A 26,573-nucleotide genomic window follows, 5' to 3' on the forward strand; every position below is an offset into this window, starting at 1 on the left:
GATCATGTCAATACGAACAGCATATTTTTTTTCTTTTATTCTCTCTTATTAGTTGGGGCATTAATTTTTAGAGTTATAAACAAACCCAACAAACAAAACAAATAACAGTAAGGATTAAAATGAATAAACCACTTCAGAGTAACTACAGAGAACTATTAAAATCGTTAAGATTCATCCTGTTCCTTGTATTTTTATCTTTGTATACATTTTATATATCTAAACAACATGAAAAAAAAAAAAAACTTAATTATCAAACCAGAAACAACCACAAAATACAAATGCATAGAACCACAAAATACACATGCAGAGAACCACAAAAAATACTGCTTTGGCAAGTGTTTATGCAGTGGATTTAAACTTTATGATATCCTTCTGTGTTTCATAAAATCAATTTCAAACTCTATTAAATTTAAATCAATTCTTCTAGATAAATTGAAGATTGTAAGGCCGTGTCCTTATTCGCCTGAAGTATACAATACTATACGTACTTGTTCCTGGAAGAGAGATCACAAAGGCTGCCTAACTGGAAATGAAGTATGCTGTACAAGTACGCAAGTAAACAAATCTGTATACATACTTCTCATGTACTTCCATTTGAAAATACGTCACCATTTTAAAAAAGTTTTGTATGTTATATTTTATATTATAAATTTAAGAACTCTTAAAAACAAAAAAATTTTATTATAAATTTAATGAAAACATTAATTTATACACATTTACAAAGAAGTTTCAACAAACATGCACATACACAGCCTACCAATCGTTACTACAAAACGTAGGTAATATAATTAATTAAATTGCTGTAAATTCGCGGGACAGCAATAAGTGTTATAAATGTTTCAACTTAACGTTTTTCTCAATAACAATTGTGTGCAAAAATATAATGTAAACATCCTTTTTGACTGGATAGTACCATGTGAAGAGGCCAAACATTGAACCTGTCCGGATACATCAAGGGCAAGAGAATTACGCAAGATTGCAAGCACATAACTGCATACTTGAATTTGCATCGGCCTAAATAAACATATTAGTAGTAATATAGTTTTGCCCTCACCGGGTTTGAACCGAGGACTCCGAGCTCCATGATGTGAGTTTTTAAAATAATAATTTATTCAAATTTGATTAATTATTTTTTATAAATTTTAAACTTTTCTTATTAAATCTGATAATATTACAGATTTTCAAGATGGCAGTAGTGATGTAATAATCCAAGATGGCTTAGTAATTTTATTTCAATTTTTATTAATTATATAAAAAAAATTATCTTTTTTTGGATAATAATTATGGTTTTTCAAGATGGCGGCCGTAACGATAATTGCAATGTTCTATAATCCAAGATAGTGGGCATAACGAAAATTGCAATGATGATGTTATAAGCATCCAATATGGTGGATGTAACGAAACATGAAACATTTCTAGAATCCAAGATGGCAGTCATAACGATATGTGCAACGGTGTTTTTAAATAATTTTTTATTAATTAAATTTTTATATAAATTTTTAAGTTTTTCCTGATATTCTAGCATAAAAAATACGGATTTTCAATATGGTAGGCGTACTGATAATTGCAACAGTTACGACATAATTCAAAATGGCAGAGATGTCATCCTAATTGTCAAGGTCATGACCTCGGATAGCTTAGAACGGCTTGACACTAAGAAATTTAAGCAGCTTTTAGGAATTTTCAAAACGTTGACATTTTTGAGGACTAAAACGGGAAATTTTTCTCTCAAACGGGAATTTTTTCATGGAAATAGGGAATTTGGTTTTTAAAAATTTTGAGTCATTTTTGAGAAATTTTGACACCAAAAATGGTCGCTGTGACGTCAGAGCAATCGGTCATTGACCCCATCCTCAATCCTCAGCCTGAAGCCTGGGCTCAGAGGAACCAAACTGTAGTACTCATGTTGTAATGCTATTAGAGTCTACTTCAATTTCAGAGTCATTTTAATAAAATTATGTTTACCTCCAAAATAGTTTGTTCAAATTAGTATTGTGTTGGTGTTTGTATGCTATGTAAACAGGGTAGATTTTAGTGTAAATCAATTAATATTTGTTATGTTCTGTGCCTCATACATTTATGCCCTTATGTATTCTTGATTAAAAAGTGAAAATGTATAATTGACAGGGCCCATAGCATAATTATGTGAACCAGTTGTCGAAGATGTAATGTAATGATACTTGTATATCGAAGAAAAATTATATTTTTTGATTAATTTGCAATGAATATGTAATTATTTTTCTACATACATGTTTTATACATTGCTATTTAAATAAATTACTTGTCCTCAAATTGTTTTATTTCAATTTGTCCGAAGACATTTAATTATATAATAAGCTTACTATTTTTTACTGCTTCTCAATTTTTCTTTATTATGCAATTTTAAAATGTAAATTTGTGGCCTTAGCCAAGGCATTGGATATTCCAGTGTCTACATTAAACACAATTATTCGTAATCGAACATCCATCGAAAGTGCCGCAGAACAAAGTAGACCAATGGCAAAAAAAAAAATCAAAACAGTGAAGGTGTCCAAATACCAAGAACTGGACGGCTTAGTTAAGGAGTGGTTTGATGCTACACGGGCAGCAAACATTCCAGTGGACGGCAGGTTGATTCGCGAGAAAGCAATGCAGATTACGGATCGCTTAGGCATTGAGTTTACCCCCTCAAATGGTTAGATTGATCGGTTCAAAAAGAGATGTAATGTTGTGTACCATACTGTTTGTGGTGAAAGCAAAAGTGTTGATCTGGAAACAGTTGAACAATGGAAAAACACTTTGCCAGATGTGTTGAAGGGTTATCACCCTAAGGACATATTTAATGTCGATGAGACCTGATTGTTTTTTAATGTACTCCCGAACAAAACTTTAAATTTCAAAGGAGAGAAGTGTCATGGGGGGAAATTGAGCAAATTAAGGCTGACTGTTTTGTTGTTTGTGAATTCTGATGCCATAGTTGTTGGGAAATATTTAAAACCTAGGTGTTTTAAAGGCATCAAAACATTCCCAACAAAATATTTTGCCAACAAAAAGGCATGGATGACTGAAGCCCTTTTCAGTTCCCAGCTCCATGCATTAGATGCCAGGATGGGGGTGCAAAACCGCAAAATTCTTTTGCTAGTCGACAATTGCCCAGCCCACCCTAAAGAAATTACACTACATAATGTAAAAATAGCTTTCTTCCCTGCAAACTGTACAAGTGAACATCAAACCCTAGAACTTGGAATATTACATTCTTTTAAGTTGAAGTTGACGAGGACGAGCCAGTACCAGCGTGCGGCCACAGTGAGGCACTACAAGCTTTGGACACTGTGAGAAGCTATTTAGTCAGTGTTTCTAGAAGTGATGAGGTGTTTCATAATTTGAATAAAGTGCAAAATCACCTTGAGGGTGTCAGGATCAAGTCTAAATGTCAAAGTAAAATATCTGACTTTTTTAGGAGGCAGTGATTGATGTTTCTTTTTTAGTTTTTTAGTGTGCTACTACAGTATACAGTACTAGATGGTGTGTTTACACTATACCTTTGTATTACATAATGATGCCATGGCTACGGTACGTACGTCTAACAGCTGAGAAGGGTATGTTGAAAATTTAAAATGTTTAAATTCAAAATGTAAAGTTGTTAAATGTTAGGCCTATAACATATTTTTACTTAAGTTTGGAGATTGCCAATAACTACTCAAGTTAATTGCAAACAAAAATAATACCTACAGTTATTGTTGTAAAACTTTATTACAGCAAGCGTTGACATATCTTCATGAAGTTTTTAGTAAAATTTTACTTTCCCCTCAATTACACTTTCCTCCGAATAACACCATTTTCAATTTCCCCCTTGAAAAGTGTAATTCAGGGGTTCCACTGTATTTGATACTTCATTAAATATTTTTGATACAATCCCTTCCCCAGTAATGTCCAAAATTACGGGAAAAACCAACTACTTTCTTACACGTACTCCATACCACGTTACTCGTTGGCAGAAAAAATATAATGTAAGTATTTTTTGCAGGAAACTACTTACTGCGTTGTACAGATGTCGTATTTTGAGGTTACGTTTTAAATTCTACGAATGTTGGATGTCTCTTGTGGTCAAACAATAACTATAAAATTATGCGTGTAGAAAGGTTTAAAACTAAATTCAATAACTTCAATGAAATATATATTAGTCAACAAAGATTGTTACTTGCATTTAACATTAACGTAATTTTCATATCAATGTTTTGGCGCAATAAATTTTTTAATTTTTTGTGCGTACCACCATAACAGTTTGATCAAAATAAAATCTCAAATATATTAGCAATGTGAAGGCATTGTTAAAAAAAAATAAGTACAAATTTAATTAATATTCTATAATATAACAAAACAATTTACTTAAGAAATTGAAAATTGTATTTACATAATTACTTCAAAATTTTTCAAGCATGAGAAAATTTGACTTTTGTGGTTGGCTAACTTAAAAAAGCAATGCAATCTTGTCAACAATGCTGAATTAAGAAAGATGGCAGTACAACCACAAAAACAAAATAATGGTAGTATCTTAAAAAAATTACACCAGTTACTGTAAAAATATTGTATTAAATATGTATTCTATTCATTACTATTTATTTTTAGGATTGATGTATAACATAAAGAATCTAACAAATTTTTATTGCAAATAGCAATATGTGAAAATCATAATAAATACATAGCTGTTTTCTATTTAAAACAATGAAATTCACATTTTAACTCTAAAAATAATGAATTTAACATTATTATTCATTTTATCGTGATGGCTATTTCTTCAGGTCCCTAGAATTTGATAAAAAAATCAATAAAAAAAAGAGAACTGTGTATAGAGCCACAACAGAGTGGTTTAAAATGCAGGAAAATAAAAATCTGGCAATGCATTTTCTTAAACCACAAAGATTGTAAGTTTGAAAATTGTTTTGGTAATCAAACTGATTATACACTTAAAAATACAGTGTTTATAATAATTTTTAATCATAATCACAGTTTATTTGTTACAAGTAAAAAGTATGTATGTACCGTGTTTTCTCGTATAATCGTCGCACATTTTATTCTAAAATCAAGTTTGAAAAGTAGGGGTACGACGATTATGCGGAAAAAATTTTTTTTTGTTAGGTAAAGTTATTCATAAAAACAAAACCCTTTCATGGAAAGTACGTTTATTTAAAAAAAAAGGTGGAGTATACAAGAGCACGCCAAACAATCTATATTAATAATTCCTTAAACAAAAACCTTTCTTCAACTTTAAATAGAAAAACCAAAACTCTAACGCGAAAGCAAGCAACTTGAATCTGACGTGAACTAACGTGTCGTAGTACACACTTGCCACGAAAGAATGTGGGCTATCAAATGTAGTTAACTCGGCACCTGACAGAGAGCACGCGTTGTATGCACTCGGCGAGATATCGATATTCGACTACGCGCGCGCGCTCGCTCTATACGGGAAGCAACATAACCAAACATGAATGATGCGCTGGCTACATTTTTATAAGCGGTACGCCGCGGTAACGCAGACAATCAGATAAAGGAAATACAGTTTGAAAACGTCTTTAAAAGAAAATTTACACGTCAGACAACTTTGTATTTCCGTTAATTAAATAAATAAGTGGTAATGACCGAAATTAAATTTTAGATTATACCTACACCGCGGCGGTGCAGACGATCAGATAAAGGAAATAACGTTTAAAAACGTCTTTATAAGAAAACTTACATGTCAAAAAACTTTGTATTCTTCCGTTAATTTATTAAGTAAGTGGTAATGACCGAATAAATATTAGATTTCTACTTTAAAATACATCGTTTTATACGGAAAAGATACCTACACAAAGCACTCGGCATCTACTAGCGAGACCAAAAACATCATGCGACGTTTACGAGAGAAGTTTTTTTATCCCAATTTTGACAGCCTAAAATATGGTTGCGACGATTATGCGCGTGCGACAATCATGCGATAAAACACGGTATATACTATGTAGCACAAATCCCCATTTCGGAATAAAACTTCTTGGCTTCAAACATGTTACACACAATCATTTAAAACTTTTGTAAATGAGTCCCACTTCCTGTATCCGTTGGTACTGAACAATAAAAAAATATATTAGATTTGAAATGTCAAATAAAATATAAAATTATTTATGAATATAAAACTTCCTTTTTAACTATTTGCAGACCACTAAAGACTACACAGTTCCTTGGCATGTCACAGACATCCTGGAGCTGCTACAAACTGATGTAGCAATGCTTACAGTTAGAAGTCCATGAATCAAGCTCCTGATATTAACCTCTCTTAAAAATAAGGCTTCTGGTTACAGTGTAGGTGTCACCACAAAAAAAAACCCTTTGTTGTCACCAATGTTTCAGTAGACTCTTACCTCTTACCTTCTCTCCTGAAAAAATTTTTTATTTGGAAAGAAAGAGGTCTTCAAGAAATAAAAGTTTAGTTGGGTTGAAAAAGAAACTATAATTTTCTTAGTTTTATAATTAAGAAAAATCAAACGGATTCTATAAATTAAATTCTTTAAGAATTTGCACATTGGATTTGCAAAATTTTGCAACTAAAATTATAATCTACAAATTAATTTTAAATGTCTAAAGTATTACTCCTTTATTTCTGTGCATAATGAATGAATGTTTTACACATAATGTTTCAAAAAACCTGTAAAATGTCTACACAGTGCACACATGATGTGAGGCACAATATTATTGTATGGAAACACAGAAGTACCTACTGACCCTGTAGCAATTCTATCTTCTCTGCTACTTCTTCTCTTGTTGCTTGCAACCGAGACGAGAGAGACGAAACTTCTGAGGATAAGAAGGCCTCTCTTTCTTGCAGATGCGTTACTTGGGCCTAGAAAATAATCATACAGTTTTTCTCACATTACAATTCTTATGCCAATTCGACCAATCTACTTTTTTTTTTTTTTAAAAAGTATTATTATATTAGCTTTTTAGTTTTAATAATCCACTTTATTAAACAATTTTAGTGTAAAAACCTGCAGTGACAATATCGTGGACTCTGCCGACTGGAGATCTGAGGTGATCCTTGTTTTCTCTTGCTGAAGAGTTACCATCATGACTTGCGTGGAGTCACTTTGGCCCATATTATCATTCTTCTGCTCCAGGAACCTGTGCCACAGGAAAAGTTATGTTAACAATAAATTCAAGGAAATGCACAATTAACAATCTCACTGATTTACAAATTGTAACATACTGACCAACTTGAACAATCTCTGGATAAGAAAAACACTACTTAAATTATTTATATAAATAAATAAATAATAAATAAATAAAAAAAACCTTTGTACAAGCAAATTTTTTTGCAAAAATCTTTGTAAAAAAAATTTAATATACCATATTTTACCAACAGTAATATGTCACTCAGTAATAATAATATAAACAAAAAACTAGTATGAAATAAATATAAATAAATAAACAAATAAACAAAATTTTCAATAATATCTGAAATGGAAACATACCTGCTTAAAATTACATTCATTGTAAAATGTATAGGAAGATAAATAAAAATAAATCACAACAGTAGATAACACGAGCAGAGATATTATGTTTAAAGGAATTATGAAAAACCCTACAAAGATACAAAAAAGAAAAATAATAATCACTTGAAGAATTCACAATGCATGAGCATTATATTGGACCAATAAACAAAAAAGTAAAAAACCATATAAAAAGAAAAAAAAATACACATGCAAAAACACTTGCATAAAACAAATTTCAGTTTAGTACAATGTTTAAAGAGAAAGTGAAAAGTTTAATTGACTGATTGCACCGTCAAATGCTTTCTGCTTTTTTCTTCTACTTGTTAAGGCATGTATGGAGCGAAGTGGCACAGTTGTATGACACCAGACTTGGATTCCAGAGGTCTTAAGTTCGAATTCTGGTCCAGAAATCATGGTTTCCATATATCAACCCAGGAAAATGCTGGGATTATCCTTAATACGTAAAGCCAAGATTTTATGATGTTATAAAAAAGAAAATTTCATTATTAAAAATAGCAGATTTCATCTTTATCATCATTAAAAATTAAAACACTTGTAATAATAAGCAAATATTGAACACAAGTTTATCAATTGTGTACACAAATGTGTTTCTAATAAAAATAATATTAATACGAACAAACTATCGATAAAGGAACAAATTGCCTTGGGCGCCAGTAAATTAAAACATGGGACAAAATGAAGACCATAGAAGTTAGAAATAACAACATTCAGGGTAATCTTGAACTAAAATTAAAATATTTTACTAATTTACAAATCTCATAAACAAAAACCTCGAGTCATAATCAAACAAAACCAAATATGAGATAACTAGAGTTGTTCAGTCTATGGTATTTCTTGAGTTAAGTCCGAATGTTAAATTAATACAAAAAATATTTAAAAAAAAATTAAAATTTAATTAATTTCTCTAAAGTGTTCGAAACGTAAAGTTTTTGGGGTTTTGCTCTGGTTCGCTCACGCACGAGAGTCCTTCCTTCAAGACCGCTAGACCTGTGTGTAGCTATTATGATGTGTTTAAAACAAATTAATATTTTTATGCCGAAATGTCACAGTTTATTTAATTTATCAAGAAATTAGGAGTGGAACGAACAATGTTTATTAACATCTGGAGTGATATTCACGGTAATATCATGTTGGCGTCATTATCCGTTGCTAACGCCGGCCATACCTGATGGCTGGACAATTAATTACCGTCTCAAAATCCGCAGCAACTCACGGAAAATTGATGCCTGAAACTGGCACTCAATGTCAGTGCTGCTTCAGCTATTCCTCTTGCGGAAAACGCATTTCTTACAACGAAAACACTGAATATTAACACCCATTTAATAAAATTTCCGGAGGGAATTAACACCATGATAAACTGAATGGCGAGATTTTTCACTCTTTTCTTTTCTTTTCTTTTCTCTTAACCAAAAATCATTGTTAATTAATAACGACCAATCACGGCCGTAACACGTACGCGTCATTGCCATGTTGACCAATCAAATTTCACTTTAAAAAAATTGGTTGTCTGTAAAGTCGGTTTACGGACGATAGTTTAACGTGACAACGTCATAACAAAACATTGATGAAATGATTGATCCAGAAGAAAAGGAAATATCATATTCGGCCTGATACTGAGCTGTAATAAGTTTTTGCAACCAAACCATTTAGGCATTAAAAATATTATATTCTTTGAGGAAGAAATTTTTTTTTAATTTGAATAATTTTTATTGAATTATCACTATTTTGTATGGATACAAAGGAGTGAGATGAAATGTACAATTTAATTAATAAATTTACTTTTATTTGCATTCATTAATTCAAATATATTTTTGTTACTATTGAAATGTTGCGTGCGCCGTATTTATTTTTACAAGTACAAAAAAAAATTTGCACCTGCCCGGATTTGAACCAACATCCTTTGGATTGGAAGTTTGCGACGCTGACCGCATGGCCACGAAGCCATACTTGAATATTAGTAGTTTCAAATGTTATATATGTTATATATATATTTATGTTTATAAACTTTTTTCAGGGTAGGGGAATATTATTATTTTGTTTTTATAACACGATTTTATAACAAATAATATCCCAAATACACCAAACTTATTTATAATGTGTTACAATAGTTTTTAAAACATTGTGCAAAAGATACCGGGTGTAATTTGAATTATTATGTGTAACTGTAAAACACCATTGTTGGTTCAAAACGTATTTGAATATTCAACATTACTTTTAAATAACCGTACCGATTGTGCTTAAAATCGGTGGATGATCGTTAAATTACATAATATTAATAATTCAAATGACGAAAATATGATTGAAAAGTCAAATCGATGGTTTTTCCAAACGAGTTGGAGAGAGATGCCACGCATGCGTACAATGAGCATGAAGAGAGATGCCACGCATGCGTACAATGAGCAAACAGGACACATCCGTAGTGGGACATCCGTAGTGGGACACTTTTTCATGCGTGTAGCCGGCGTTCATCGATTTATTAGACGTTGTCACGTCAAAACATGCATAGGCATATAGAAACTGTCCCTGAGCCGTGCAATTTATTTATATGAGGCGTCGTCATGATAACGCAGAAAAAGGATGCGCGCGCCGCCACGCGAGAAACAAAACACTGCCGAAAAGTCCGGGAAGCGAATTAACCTCGAACGTAAAATAATAAACAAACAGTTCCAGTCAATCTGCTAATACTGTAGTATTACAATTGCTTCAACAATTTGTGGTAAGACTCTTCAAATGTGTACACAAAAAGTACTGTATATATTTACGAGCATTAAACAAAACATTGATTCCATCTAAAAAGTCAGTTTCTTTTGTGAAGTTCCATAAATCACGAGAAAGTTATATACCGTATTTACCTGCATACAAATTACCACTGTGTATGGGTCATAAAGGTCATAGCTATAATTTGGGTCTTAAAAATACAACTTTTTTGCTGTAAGGGTCGCCCTCAATAAGAGTAGCACAATATATCTGTCTACAGTAGATTACAAGTGAAATCTTTGTTCAGTGTCTCAGCTTATTGGTGCATAAGAAATACAGCACTGGTGTTAACACTCAATCCTCTTTTTGTCTGCTTTCTGTGCTGCTTTATTACTGTGTAGAAGGGAGTGAGGTCAGCTCACTTTTATCCCCCTCTCCCCTACTGCTTTACGACCCCTTCTAATAACCAAAGACAGCATGTATCCATTCCTGGCTATTGTATTTTTTTAAACCAGTCCTCTTCCAGAATAGAATAAAAAAAAGGCAGCCAGCTACCATTTATTGTTAATTTCTTTAATAAAAATTAGCACACACATTACAGTCTGGGAGAAATTTGTGTAGGAGCTGAAGAATGTAAAAAGCCAGGCTTTGAAGTGTGGCTTTCAAAGCACCCAACCACCAATGATGGTTGTAGTTTTATCATGGAATGTTGCATTTGAAAGCAGAGGAATCTCACAGAATAAACAATTGTGTTGGGTCATAGTTGCGTCTTAAAAACCTGTCAAAATAGACACGTGGAGATTATGCCAGTTCACGACATTTACAAGTATGGAGTATGAAGTAGGGAGGGAGAACCGTCACACCACTACATACAAATACCTCATGCACTTACAGAACGCATACACACAAACTCGCTAGTTTATTTTTAGATTTCCCCTCCTCCAGCCGAATGCCAGTCCAGAAAGTCACGTCACTCGCCGGCACGAGCTGCAACTGGGCGACTAGCGCCACGGCCGGGCAGACGTAGCACAATGGTGCCATTCATAGAGCTTTTCACGCACTGCTCAGATATTCTAAACAATTCATACTTACCTACTCGTAAATTACTTACCTATTAAAAACCAACACAGGGGAGTTATTTACATACATGCTCAAGTAACACAGCAATTATATTTTGTTTTTACACAAAGTTATAAATTCATATAAGAATTGCACTACACTTTTTAAAACTAAAAATCAGCATAAAATATCTGACCCATACACGGATAAATAAGGTACTTACAAAAAAAAAATACAGCTACATTTTATTTTAAAATGCAATATCTAGAGCTAATTGTTAATGGTTATTTTGACAAGTTTCGTTACTTTTTTTATGCATCGTGCAATAATATACAAAAATACTTTATCAAACAAGAAATGGTGATATTGGAAATGCTAACCATACTAGGCATTGGAGGAAAAATTGCTTGATTGATTATGTGGTTTAAGGTTATTTCTGGTGCCAACATTTCATCAAATTAAAAATAATATTTTTTGTCACTGTGTTATTATTTAAATACTATTATCATGAATAAAAAATTAATATACAATATAAATATTAAAAGCCAAAAATCATTATACATACTTAACATTTCCTTGTGATGTTTCTATGTAGGCATTTAGCCACATCTGTATGGTATCAACTATAGACTGCTTTTATTTACTTTACTTTGAAAAAACTCATAAATAGAAACCAAATATTTTTTTTTTTTACTTAGTTCAAAATATTTTAGGTTTTTAAATAAAATTCTAAACTAATGATATAAGAATCTAAATTTTAATAGAAAAAATTATGTAATTAAGGTAAATTTTGCAGCATTTTGTGTTTAGCCTTGCATTTTGGTCTTTGGCAATTTATTGACTTCAGTTTCGCTATTATTTCGGTTTTATCACTATTCACCATATAATCTTGCCTCTAACGAAAGGTCAGGGCTAACACATTCTCCATTATTCCCATTATTCCTGTGCAGTCATGTTTTATAGTCTGTGATTGCCTCACTCTGGATGTGACGTTAAGTCCATGTGCGTTTCAAACACTTCTGCAGTGGAAATATTAAAAAAACCTGCTCCTCAGAAAACTATCAAAGAACTTATAACAAACTTTTAAAATATGAATGTGGTTTTTTTAAGCATGTAGTCTTAGTCAGGTATAATTATAAATAAAATTAATATTGCCTGGATTAATATATATATATATTTTTTTACCTTCTCTCAAGGATGTCATCACTCATCAGTATGGGCCTGTTCTTTTCGCGATTGCGATTTAACGACGATAAACGCGAAATCACCGTTAAATACAGTTTTTACGCGAAATCGCCATAACACAGCGTTTTTACACAAAATTCAAATACTGGGAAAAAGACTTGCCTCGTCAATGGTAAACAAACACCGCAACATGGCCACCAAACATTAATCATAAATGAACTAAAGCAAACAAAAGCTTACACACGCTCACGTTATAATGATAAACCCAAAAATATACTGTAAAAATACGCAAAACTACGGCGTTTATTTTCCTTTCCGGCATAATGTTTGGATAGATAAGACAAACAGGCGAAGTTTAAAAGCGTACACACACCGCTCGGGGCACTGACGTCAGCTTAGAACAGCGACACCGGATAAATACAAAAGTAAGCAGATGATTGGGCGAACGGTGTTTGGAACAGCCTTACGTGAGTGGCCATATCACGTCAGCCGGGGGCGCTGGTATATAGTTGGAACAGCGTCGTAGTATCAAGCAGATTATCGGGCGAACCAGGCACAAGCATTTTAAATCGCGCCAAAAAGCGGAAAAATGTAAACAAACATTATTTTCGAATGGTGTGACGATGATGATTAGTTGGCCAACAGTTTTTATAGATTTTGTTGGGTCGTTACCACAACGCGGAAATACTATAAATTGACCACAAAGCCGAAATACCATAACGCCGAATGTCAAAATTGACCACAACGCCGAAATAACAACTGAATGAATTTGTGCGCGTTTCTAATGTACCTACCTTAACGCCGAAATACCACAATCAAACCTTACCTTACCTTACCTTACCTAACCTAACCTAACCTAACCTAACCTAACCCAACCTTTGTGGCAGCCCTGTAATGACATTTTTCGGCGTTGTGGTACACAGCAGTTTTCTAGCTGTCGTCATTGTGATCAATTTGGCATTTCGGAGTTGTAATGCGTCCTCGATTTTGTTAAAGGGATTAATAGTTTTTAGACACCTGCGAGTACTCGAAATTCGAGTTTCGAGTCGAGTTTTTTAGTAATACTCGAACTCGAGCTCGTGGCTTTTCAAAAACTCGAAATTCGAGCGAGCTTTTCTTGAAAAAAACCGACTCTCATATCGGAATAAAAGTCTTACAACACTATTATCCTTTACTTTATAATGTAACATGATCTACCGTATACATTAACACCTCATTTTTACGTACCCGGGATTTACGAATTTCCGTGATTAATTTTTTTTTACTTCTGTAATTTTCCGCATAGCATTAATGTATCACTTTCCTGCTTTATGCGGAAGAATTTCCCTTATTTTACGGTAACAGAGCTGCATTTAATAACGTACAATCAGAAACGTTTCGACGAAACAAAAGTTTAAAGTGAATTGTGTGACGTTTATTTATTATAATGCTTCATTTGGCAATGTAAACAACCTAGTCTTTTATTTTCGTTAGCCATGTGTCACGGTAAACAATACAGCCATGAACCAAAACGTGTGTGACTTGAATGCGAAAATTAAGTTCAGTTTAATATATCTCCCCTTAAAACGTTAATGTAACTTGCATGAAATGAGTTGCAAATGTTGTTTTTACATAAAATAGTCAAATAAGTTCTAAAGCATCATAACCAAGTTCCCGTAAAAGTGTGCCGTCTTCGTGCATGTTCGGAGATGCTCGGTTTACATCAATAGAAAATTTTGGAAAGGAAGTTGGCGGCTCTGAATTTGCAAATATTGAAACGGAAACGTTTGTAAATTTTTAGGCAAAGCAGCATCCTAAACATTTGAATTTTAATTTTTAATTATTGATACTCTGAAAATACTATTTGATAAACATGTTTATTATTTTATCTTGTGATACTTAACTCAGTATAGGCCAAGCCAAGTCAGATACGTTTCTGTTGACAAGTTCGATACATCGATATATCAACCACGTGACTAGGAGTAACAAACTTCAATGTACCAACTTGTACGGATTTATTCAACATTTTCTTTCTAACTATTTATTCGTTTTGTTTGTAAAAACCAAAATAATGTACTACAATAGCAAACCTAATAATAATTATTGACGTTGTGATAGTTGTTTCCAATGATTACAATTAAAAACATTACATTTTGGTCAATTTTGTTTGGAATATCTCCATTACTACCTAATCAATCAATATATATATTTATTTTTCAGAAGTTGAAAACTGATCACTACCGGGATTTGTGTGTAATTAAATGCAATTAGGCGTGGATATTTTTGCGAGCAGAATCATAAAGAAGTTTTCAAAAATCAGGTTTTATGTTGTGAAAGTAATACGTCTTGAGTGTTGAGATGGATGCCACATCAACTCATTCTTCGCAATTTTCAGAAAAGTCAGTAATTTGGAACTTTTACAACAAGCATGTCAGTTGTGATGCAGTAGTGTTCAAAACATGTTTCAAATCTCTGAAGACTCCAACTGGTTCCAATACAAGTTTGATTCGTCATTTAGAGAAGCATTCTAATGAACTTAACCTCTACAAGAAACTAAAGGAAGAACATTCAACAAGAACACCTTCACAGAAACGAAAAATAAATGACAATTTCAAGCAAACGACCCTTGGTGAAGCATTCCAGAAGCCAGCAAAGTTCCCTCGGGATCATGCCCTAGCAAAAGAAATCACAATGTGTATAGGAAAAATGATGGCAACAGATTTCCAGCCCTACACAATAGTTGATGATTACGGTTTCAAACAACTCTGTGAAACCATGGAGCCGCGGTACAACCTGCCATCAGCAACTACATTTTCAAGGTCTGTAATCCCAGCATTGTTTGATGAGCAGTCAAAGATCCTTAAAGATGAATTGGTGACTGACATTGAAGGGAGCATATTTTCTTTGACCTTCACAACTGATATGTGGACCTCTCGGAGTGGAGAAGGATATATATCCCCGACTTCTCACTACATAACAAACAACTTTCAGCTCAAAAAACATGTGTTAAGCATTTCACATTTTCCGGGCAATCATACTGGAGAGGCCATTAGTTCAAAACTGACAGAACTTCTTCACACATGGGGCCTTGCTGAGGTGACTGTCCCTATATATGTTGTCTCTGATAAAGCAAGAAACATAGTGAATGCTGTTTCACTTTCTGGGTATGAACACATACAGTGTTTTGCTCATTTGCTTCAACTTGCCATCAGTGATGCAAAGAAAGGTCTCGGTATCATTGATTTGCTTGCTTCTGCCAGAAATATAGTGACGTATTACAGTCATAGCAATGTGGCTAGGGAAAGGCTGCACTCCAATCAAAAACAAGGAGGTTTTCCAGTTCATGAACTGATTCAGATGGTCGACACCAGATGGAACAGTGAATATCTGATGCTTTCAAGGTTGCTAGAGCAGAAGCAACCTGTCATGGCTGATTTGGTAGAAAATGGTAGGGATGGACTGTCGGCCAAGGATTGGAAGATGGCAGAAGGTATGGTGCAAGTGCTTCAGCCAATCTATGATGCCACTAAAGAAATGTGTGTAGACAGACTTCCAACATTACCCATGGTGATTCCAGTTTTGATTGGAATCGATAGTGTTTTAAAGAAACACATTGATGCAAGTGGAGCTGGTTCAGCTGTGCTGTTTGCAAAACAACTGAAGCAGTGTGTTTGGTCGAGATTACCGGAATACAAAGAGAATAAAGTGTATAGGACCGTCATGATGCTTGATCCTAGATTCAAGGCAAGTATGAAGGCAAGTATGAAAAAGACTTAGGAATGCATGAAATAAGTAAAGAAGCCCTAGAAATGAAAAGTTGTAATATGCAGCCCTCACAAAGTGTTACTAATGAAAGTAAATCAAGTGTACCTACAAGCAGCAGTGATAGTAGCAATATCTGGTCTGTTTTTGAAGAAATGAAAGGACAGCAATCTACAACACCTGGAGAGTTATTTCTATTAATTTTTTTTTCAGTTTTTTTTTTCTAAACTGAACTAATTATTGTGATTTTTTTTTGTAGAAGTGCAGAGCATTGAGAGAGATCTTCAGATCAGGACTTTTTTCAGGGAGGGCACTATTCCCCGCTCAGAAAATCCATTGGCATGGTGGTGCCAAAATGAATCAAAATTCCATTTACTTGCACCAGTGGCAAAAAAGTACTTGGGGATTCCTGCTACACAAGTAGCAAGCGAGAGACTGTTTTATTCTGCAGGAAATACAGTTACTTCAAAGAGAGAGAATCTCTTGCCACAACATGTGGAACAACTAATTTTTTTGCATGAGAGACTTTTACCTAGCCAAAGTTAAATTTAGAGTTCGACTCATTAACAGGAAATTTTTTATTAAAAGTGTAAATTTCTAAAATTGTATTTGTTTACAGTGCCAGTTCTAATTTTTTTACCACTATGCAGAAAATATTCTTAAGTAGAAATTTTTTTAATAGAGTTTTACTGTTACAAAAAAAAATATATTTTTTTGTACACTGATTTTGAATTAATATGTGAAAAATGCTACTCGCTCGACTCGACTTGGACTCGTGAGTTTTTGCCTAGAACTCGACTCGAACTCGACTCGACTTATAAAAACCCTGCTCGCAGATGTCTAATAGTTTTCCAGATTAGTTTATGGGAACACACTAATAATCAGTGTCTAAATCAAAAGTATTATCATATAAATATATGTAACCTATTTGTTTAGGGTATTCAGTAATGAGTAGGTTCAAGTAAAATTATTTAACTTAAATAATTTAAGATATATTTACGGTAACACACACTTTTTTTTTTTTAGTTTTTAGCACCGCTTTTGTGTTTTTAAGTGAATTTTAGCACCGCTTTTGTGTTTTAAAAGTGAATTTTAACACCGCTTTTGGTAATTTTTAATGACGAAATCTGAAAATTTTATTAACCACTTTCAGGGGGCCCTACTCATCAGCATTACAAAAATTACCTTTTAATGTGCTTAAATTTTTCTGTATGTTAAAAATCTTAAAAAAAGTTAAATTTTACTGTTAAGTAAAATATTTAAGGGGGAAAAGAATGAAGGTATAGTCAATGTTTTAAAATTTAAAACATGTTTTATCAGTACTGAACTTATCCTATTTTACCAGCTTAGAGTATATTTCAATTTGAAATGTAGAACGTGTACCTTTTACCTAGCTGCTGAAATAATAAAAATAACAATAATAAATTATTGATGATAATTTATTGATTGAAAATTAATAGATGATTGATTTGATTATTATAATGTTTGATTAATTTTTATGATGATGATAGACGGTGATGGACAATGGCTAGATGATGGACAATGGATGGAATATGGATAATAGATGGTGATGGATAGATGATGAACTAATGATGATGGATGTTGATAGATGGATAATGGGTAGTGAAGGATAGATAATGATGATGATGATGATGATGATGATGATGATGATGATGATGATGATGATGATGATAATGGATAATGACTGTGGACAAGTCACTGGCTTAATAGAAGATATTTGCTTCCGTCAAGGATTTTATAACAAGAGTATTTTGTTTGATAATTTTTTCTTTATAATTCATATGTTATTTTAATTTTAAATACTATGTTTAGTTAGTATTGAGATTAGGTTATTAATTAATGTTTTTTAGCTAACTTGTATAGATTTGTGTAATTATTATTATTGTATAAATTTTTGTTTAGATCAATTTTAAACCTTGCGTACAGAAAAAGAACTTTAAAATAAATATGAATACTGGGCAGCGTGCAGGGGAGTCGCGGAAAACTTTGTTTAGCGACTAGAAATGAGAGTTGGCAACACTGGTCTGTTGAGTGCAAAAACGACATGTTTGCCATGACACTAGGTGTGGCAGAGTTGTGTGCAAGCAGACAGTCTGGCGGCACTCGCGAGCCGAGAACGTCTTGAGTCATTAGATTGGGGTCGTTGCATGACCATGGACATGGTGGATATCACTTGACTATACGGCTTGTATTACATGACTTTACAAAATCTTGGAGCATGTTTGTTTGGCTGCGCAATAGTCGCGAAGATATAGTTGCGAGAATTATGTTATGCACTGCCAATCATGCATTCAGAAGAAAAGCTTGAAAGGTAACTTGGACTCGCTTTATCGGCAAAACAGATTTTGGCAATTATTTAATTAATCTGTCAGGTTGAGGACTGCAGCAACTAGCATTTGACTGAGTGTATTGGCCATTAAAATTGAGCGTGACTCCCAAAGTAAACAAGTTGATTTTTTCACATAACTTTAGGGGTTCATCCAATTTTAATATTGCATTTTTATTGTAATTAAGGCAATTGTTAAAATTATGATTTTAGATGTAAATCTTTTGTGAGCTCGATTATTTGTTTACCACTGGTGCCAGTTTGGGTGTAATAATAATCCATTTTGAATAATCGTTATGTAATATTGTAATATTTGTTTTAATTGGATAATATATATATTTTTTAAATTTTAATAATTTTGGGAAATTATTCTACTAGAATTACTATGAACTTTTGGTTGGCGACTGTACATTTTATTTCACAGTCTATAGATAGTGATTTTGTTACAATAATTTTTGGAGATTTTTGCTAGAAATAAAATTTGAATATCATGTTAGTTAAAAGGCCTTTGAGTGAATACCCAATCCAAAAAAACAATTTTGGAATTTTTCTGCTAACTTGGTTTTTTGCCCTAGCACTAAGAGTCAGTTCACGTGTTACATTTTGAAATTAATTAGAATTTTTTTAACATCTTGTAATTTGTGAAGCAGCTGGGTGCTAAGATTGTGTGGTTTGACTCTACCAAATAGGAGGTCCTGCATGATGATGATGATAATTATGATAATCAAATCAAACAACTGACAATGTGGGGTAAAAAAACTTACTTCTGGTTAGTCTGCAACAGTTTGTACATCTTGTCGTTTAGCTCATCCACCTTGCTTCTCTTCTCTGTGATCTCCACGTGAAGTCGCTCATTCTCTGTCACTATTTTCTGGATGCTCGCTAGCAGTGTTTCAGGATCCAGACCTCCGCTGGTCACTGACCTTTGAGGTATTTGTTGTTGTTGATGATGTTGATATTGTTGTAATTGTAATTGTTGCTGCTGCTGCTGTTGCTGTTGCTGTTGGTGGAATACATCCAGCTGGAGAAAAGAAAAATTGCAATTAGAAAAGCACCAACATCAAAATATTTATTACTGAATGCAGTTAACGATTGTGTAGTTTCAATGAATGTAATTGATTATTTATTATGATTATCAAACAGTAAGTAAAATAGTTGAGAGTCTATAGTGTGTTATGGAACACCAAATAACCATTAGTTTAAAGTTTACAATACCTAAGTTACACACTTTTTCATTCCTCAAATCTATAATCTTAAAAATAAAGAAAAATGTCATTACAAAGTACATAAGGATCTATAATTTTAAAAAGTATATTTTCAGATCCATACACCATTTTTCACATTTAGTAACAGTTCACTGTAAAGTTGCTCCATTAATAAGTACCATAAAATGTTTTTATTTTTAAATTTTTTTTTTAATTTCAGGTATGTCATAATAAGATTTCACTGTACTAACATCAATGGAAATGTCAAAATAGTGATTTGTTAAATTTTGTTTAAAAAATCTTGTTGATTTAACATTAACTGTAGTTCAGTTAACAAAATATAAGTTTAAATAGAAGGCTCCTTAGTCACAATGATTACTGAGGTATCACAATCATGTGGAGAGTGCACTGTTTTCGAATCCAACCCCTGGCATTATACAATTTATGAGCATTACATGACCTTACCTTGCATTATCTTGGACCTGGAATATTATCTTACATTTACAGGTTGCTAATCTACTAGCGGAGTGAAAAATAGGAAGACACCCAAGAGTACACACACCGACACAGTGTTTGTACATAAATGTGGACACACACCAAGAAAGACAACATATTTTAGAGTAGACACTTGGAAGCAACTGTTAGCTTGTGGTTAGTTGCAATGGAGATAAGTTTTATTTTGCTGCCAGTCCTGGTTTATCGCTATAGACAGATTCTCTGCAGTGGCAAATTTCCATAACTTCTCACCAAATCAACATTTATCAGGGAGTACCCTAGCAGCTGACTAAGGCGCACAAAAGGATCCTCTCTGAAGAAAGTGTATATTACAGAATATTGGGCGCATGTTGTGGCTTATCCTTTCACTACTGATTCAAACTACCGAAATGAGCATGTAACGAACTGACCAGGTTTTTACACAAATATATTTTTAAAAAAATAATTGACTGAAAATAGCTATAAAGATTTAGATTAAAATTACAGGATAGTCAATTTTGGATATGAGAAATTAATCTACTATGTCTCAACTACAGGAAAAAAAATTTAATACATCTTTTAATATTAAAATACACTTAGAGGTAATAAACCATAGAGATGTATATAAAAGTAAATATTTTGTACAAACAAAACAGTAATCAAATATTTACCATAGAGATATCAATAAATTATAAGTGCCAAATTGAACTAATTATGCCCATTTTCACTGCACCTTCTAATAACTGTGTCATTGTGAACCAAGGTACACTTGCTCCGAGTGAAGCTCAGTCATGTAAACATATCTTATAATATTAAAGGAGCAATTATTATATCTATTGGTGTTCTAAAATATGGCTCTAACAATTTTGTATAACTTTACAGAATAGCTGCATTGAGAGGTGAGAAATCAATCTAGTTACATCCTAACTGCACTAAAAACTACTTTCAGGTACAATTTTGATTTTGAAATACGTAAATACGCTGGTAAAATATCTAAAGACATGTGTATATCTTAGAGACAAAGTCATGGAAAATAAATGTGTGTGTGTGTGTGTGTGTGTATGTATGTATGTATGTGTGTATATATATATATATGTATATATATATATATATATATATATATATATATATATATATATATATATATATATATATATATATATATATATATATATATAAAAAATGAAAGTTCCAATATAGAATAAGTTTGTAAGTCATTTTAACCATTAATAAATGATTTAAATACAGCTATGCAAATAAAACATACTTTTATCTGCCCCCATTGTGGCTCCCAGTTTATTTAAGAACTGACAATCAGATAATGAAGTAGGTATTTTCAGTATACTGAAAAAAGATTAAGTCAAAAAGAAACAAAAAAAGAGCCTAACTAAAAAAAAAATTCAATTCAAAATTTCAATTAGTAGATAAGGAATTAAAATGTCAAAGTTCTGACCAAACCTCAAAAACCAAAATATTGCTTGTAACAATTTATTAAGTTAACTTGAACCAATTTTGCTTCTTTTTAACTTGGGTCACATTGACAGTATACAGACAGTATGTTTAAACAAATTGTGCATATCAATATGCCTAGAGGACAGCCAAGAAAACAAAAGAATTTCAACTTTCAAACTTCGCGCAGTCACAAAGTGTCTGAAAGTTCAGGTAAGAATTTGTAGGTTAATTCTTCGGTTAGTGGACAATGTTTATAATGAAGAAACACAGCCACCGACTCACTCTACACGTGCTGTTAAATTACGATATGTAGGGTAAAATACCTCTGAAATTATAGGATCAGAAATATCCTACAAATTGAATGTTTTGCGAGAACATAATAAATAAGTACAGCAGTGCCGTGCTAAAACCTGGGACTGTTTGAAGTTTTGTGTTTCCACTGCGGTACTTGGCTTTTCCAGAGGAATCATTCACTCATAAATAATTCTTCTGGTGACTGCTGTTGGCTGTTGGCAGGAATAAATGAAATTTGAACCACCAAAATTTTCTAATGAAATAGTGTGTTTCTTTTGAAACTGTTATCTTTTATCTCAGATGACAAAACCAAATAATATTAGCCATGGCATGTATACCTAGTTTTATTGCTGGCAGTCAAGTTTACCTTTGAATGAATATGGCATGAATATCATCTGATGCAGAATGTTAAAGAAAATCTGAATGACCATAATATGGCCAACTGTACTTTTTAGATCCTAATGATGCTATTAATGAGAGAATAAATAATCCTTTTAATTTTACCAAATATTATTTATGTTTTGCATATACCTAAATAAAAGTTAAAATAGTTTCATATTTAGTGATTGCACACATTTGTTCATTTTTAGTTACTTGTACTACAGAAATATTTAAAGTAGCAGTACAAAGTGACTTGCGATGTGCAGAGCATGCCTTTGGTCACTAAGCCATCAGCCTCTCTCTTTCTACACACATGTGCGGGCTGTACCAGATGAACGAGATTACTGACAAAGCAGCCTGAGCCCACCTGGCCGATTGCAAACCCCAGTCCACCCCTCTACCTCCTGGCAAGCCGAGTGTGCATGGTACCACTGTGGCCTGGAATTTCCAGAAGCAACTGGCAATTCCAAGAAACCCACCCTTTCTTTCGTCATCTGTTAGCCCTCAGAAATGGTATTTAAGGGCGCCGTCTGGACGATGGAAGGAAGCCACTGTAGACATTTACCTCTATATCTCTCCTTTAGAAAGAACTTGAGATTTTCAATTTTTGTTTGGGCAGGAAAGGAGTAAAAAGAACATTCGATGTCGGTCTGGTGGATTTAAGTTGTTTCATACCCACCTTAACACTTTTGTGACCCCGCCAATATCACGAAAATCAGAATTTAAGGAAATCACCAGTCAGACGCGCCCTAGACCTTCTAGCATTGATTCCTGCATTTAAACAGGCATTTCACAGCGGAAAATCTTCTGAGGCACTATGCACGGGCGAAACTGCTTGCCACCTCGTGGCGCCCTCTGTAGCTGTACCGGCAGCCGGCTGCTATCTCTCCCACCGCGCTGGCGCGGAGCGAGAACCAGGGGGCGAGGACTTGCCTGCTCAGGGCGATAGTGGCCCTTCTCCTACTCTTCCCCCTGTCGGAGGAATAACTGAACAAGAATGTGTAAAGGAATTACGGAGTGATATTCAAAATGGACCATTTCATTTATTCGGGGACCATTCAAAGTGCAGTGAACGAGAATACTATTGTGGTGGTTCTAGAAGCACAGAAGAGAATATAGTTCCAAGTATGAAAAGTATGGGCATGTGGGATAAAATAATGTCAGCAAATAATCTGGTAGTCCATCATGCAGAAAGTCTCTTGAAAAACATGACAACAAATAGAGCTGAGTCTTTTAATAATACAGTTGCAAAGTAAGAGTCAAATTTTCTCTCTGTGGTGGATACCTTACCAGAAGTGAACTTTCCGTGATTTCGTGCAATGCAGATGGTAACGAACAAGCCGAAATTCACAAAAAATTCACATATCACAGTCCTGGTGAATAATCAAAAAAATATTTAAAAGCAAAAAAAAAATTCTGCTGAAAAAAGAAAAAAGAGGCGCTTGGAAAACCCCACAAAGAAGACTAAAAAGAAAATTAACTTTTCAGAAGACTCACATTATGGCAATGTTTCTCAGATACCAGATATGAATCCTGAAGAATACGAAAAGAAACAAGAAGAATTTTTGAGAGCACTGCAGTGTGACAGCAAAAAAATTAAGGATATCCAGTCATCAACCACTGGACAAAGGCACTGTATATTGTGGAAATGTGAAAGAGCAAAGCGTCTGACGGCTTCAAATTTCGGAAAAATATGTTGAATGAGAGAAACAACACCGCGCTCTAAAACAGTTCAATCTATTTTATATTCAACCTTCTCTGGAAACAAAGCAACTAAATATGGAATTGAGAACGAACCTCATGCAGTCACTCAGCTGGAACAGGTGCTGGGCTTAGTCATAATTCCTTCAGGACTTTTCATTGACAAAAATATAAAATTTCTAGCAGCATCGCCTGATGGGCTCATTGGTAGTGATGACTAGAGACCTGAAAAAGGGGAGGTTATTTTTTCTTAAAAGCGGTGTTATTTTTTACAAAATTCGCAACAAAAAGTGAGGTTATTATTTTTATTTTTTTCATTTTTATTTGACGGCATTTAAAGGTCAAACCGTAAACTAATGTTTATAAATAACTTTACAGAAATTTTGTTTTGTAAGTAATTGTTTTATCCTATTTTTAAAAAAAAGTAAATGTTCATAAATATTCAAATTATAAATCAGGAATTCAGTCATCAAATGACAGCATAGTGAACACTTCAACATTTCTTTCTTTCAGGTTTTGCCTTCTGTCTGTGACAACTAAGTTGTAGTGACTAAGTAAACGTTCACTGTCAACATTGTTTGTCGGTCTGTAAACAGCACGGAGGGCTGCTAATGCAAAATTATGGTAATTTATACTTTGAGAAGTCAGCACTTTCAACATATCTACATGATTTTCAGTCTTGCAAATCTCTTGCACATCTTCTTTCAGGGCTTCGTAACCCTTGAAAAGTTCAGTGTTCTGAAAATTACTGAGTTCAGGAATGGATTTCATTACTGAAATAACATCTTCTGTCTTGTTAAGGATGATGTTCTTTGGGTTGAAACACTTATTTAAAGCCTTAAATACTGCCGCAGAAGGGTCATTGTTCAACAACATTTGCATTTTGTCCATGCTCAAAGCTGTAGCCTTTTGGCATTCGTGCCTAGCACGAGCTTGGTCACTAGTATTTAAGTTACGGGTAGCATTTTCAAAAGCAGAACAAAACACACCCTTTGATACACACTCAAAATCTTTACGGATACACTCAACATCACCATACAGAGTATGACCTGTTGGATACTTTGAACCTTCAAGTTTGGTCAGAAGGTTCACGAGATCAGCTGCATGATGTCTGATGAACACACACTGAGCTAAAATAATGTTAACATCCTTGTCAGATAATGAAGACAAGTACCTGATACCAGCATTACCCACCTCCTGAAGCTCATACCCCCTGAAAAATGCAATTATGTGAACAAAGTTCTCAGCCAGATAAAACACAGACTTGAACCAGGAATTCCAGCGAGTTATGACAGGCACTGGAAATGGCGAAGCAGGCTGTGATGTTTTTTCTTCCAAGTACTTGAGGAACAGGTGCTTTCTTTTCCTGGTGTTTAGGAATGCAGACTTCACATTCACCACAGCAGAGTTTACTTCAGTAAGTTCACTACTAAGCACGTTTCCGACAAGGGAGAGTTTGTGAGCCCAGCACTGGATGTGAGCAACATGATCACCAAACAACACTTGCAGACTTGTGACACATTTGGTCATGTATCTGGCAGAATCAGTTACAAGTCCCATGATATTCTGGTACTTAACACCATACTTGCTAATACAGTCTGTTATAGCCTGAGCACAAGTTGTAGCGTCTGCCTTCTGCAAGAAACTAACGGAAGCAACTAGAAGTTTTGCAGTATCAAATATTGCTGTATTAACTTGAAACAGTATTACAAAAACACACCTTCCCTTGCTGTCAGTGGTTTCATCACATAGTATATACAAAGGATTTTCTGATGCAACATCTTTGACTTTGTTGAAGTGTTGTTCTGCCAACTGAGGTGTATATTTCTCCCTTAAAGTTTTTACACATGGTAAATCTCCATCACCTAAAACCAAAAGAAAAGTCAGATAATTATTTTATTTACAGATGATACTTTTTATAAAATACATTTTGTATAGCATATACAGCTATGTTTTATGCACTACAATCTAAAATATAATTTATTGACATACTAAAATCAAGTTATTCTATGATTTCTTGAACTACATAATAAACACAGGTTTGAATAAGAAATGCATCATTCTAATTATGGATTTTATAACCACATTATAACTGGAACTACATAATAAAGTAAATTTAAAAACTTCTCACCTTCAATGAATTCATTCAACCACAACTTTATGTTTGGATCTTCCAATTTTTCCAGGGGTATATTTGCTTTCGCGAACGCCTCAGTTGTCTTCAGTGCCAAGTTTTCAATGTCTATCTTTCGCCGTTTGACACTGTTGAAATTTTCAACAACAGATGTCTGAAATTTCCTATCGGAAGGACCACTAGAGAATTTTTGCTTGGCATTCACATGTTTGTCACTTTTTATGTGCTTTGCCACAGAATCTTTTCTCTCAAATGTAACTCTGCAGTTACAGTATTTACACATTAGTGTAACAGCATCGGATGCATAAATACCATCACTTTTGAACTCATCAGCTCGTTGCCTTGCACTAACCACATTTTTTGGCATTTCTTATGTGGAG

The 26,573-nt window shown here is 33.6% G+C and overlaps 1 protein-coding gene across 2 annotated transcripts in view; it reads right to left on the minus strand.

Annotated features, from left to right (window-relative positions):
• LOC134546318 (FK506-binding protein 15-like) overlaps positions 1–26,573 on the minus strand; it is a 123,382-nt gene that overhangs the window by 25,312 nt on the left and 71,497 nt on the right. For both annotated transcript variants that reach the window (XM_063389058.1, XM_063389057.1), the window contains exons 11-13: positions 19,317–19,573; positions 6,999–7,131; positions 6,736–6,853 (exon numbers count right to left, since the gene is read on the minus strand). In XM_063389058.1, the coding sequence (XP_063245128.1) occupies positions 6,736–6,853; positions 6,999–7,131; positions 19,317–19,573 (508 nt within the window). The remainder of the gene's footprint in view (positions 1–6,735; positions 6,854–6,998; positions 7,132–19,316; positions 19,574–26,573) is intronic.

The sequence above is a fragment of the Bacillus rossius genome, chromosome 1 (assembly GCF_032445375.1).
Source record: "Bacillus rossius redtenbacheri isolate Brsri chromosome 1, Brsri_v3, whole genome shotgun sequence".
Taxonomy (NCBI): domain Eukaryota; kingdom Metazoa; phylum Arthropoda; class Insecta; order Phasmatodea; family Bacillidae; genus Bacillus; species Bacillus rossius.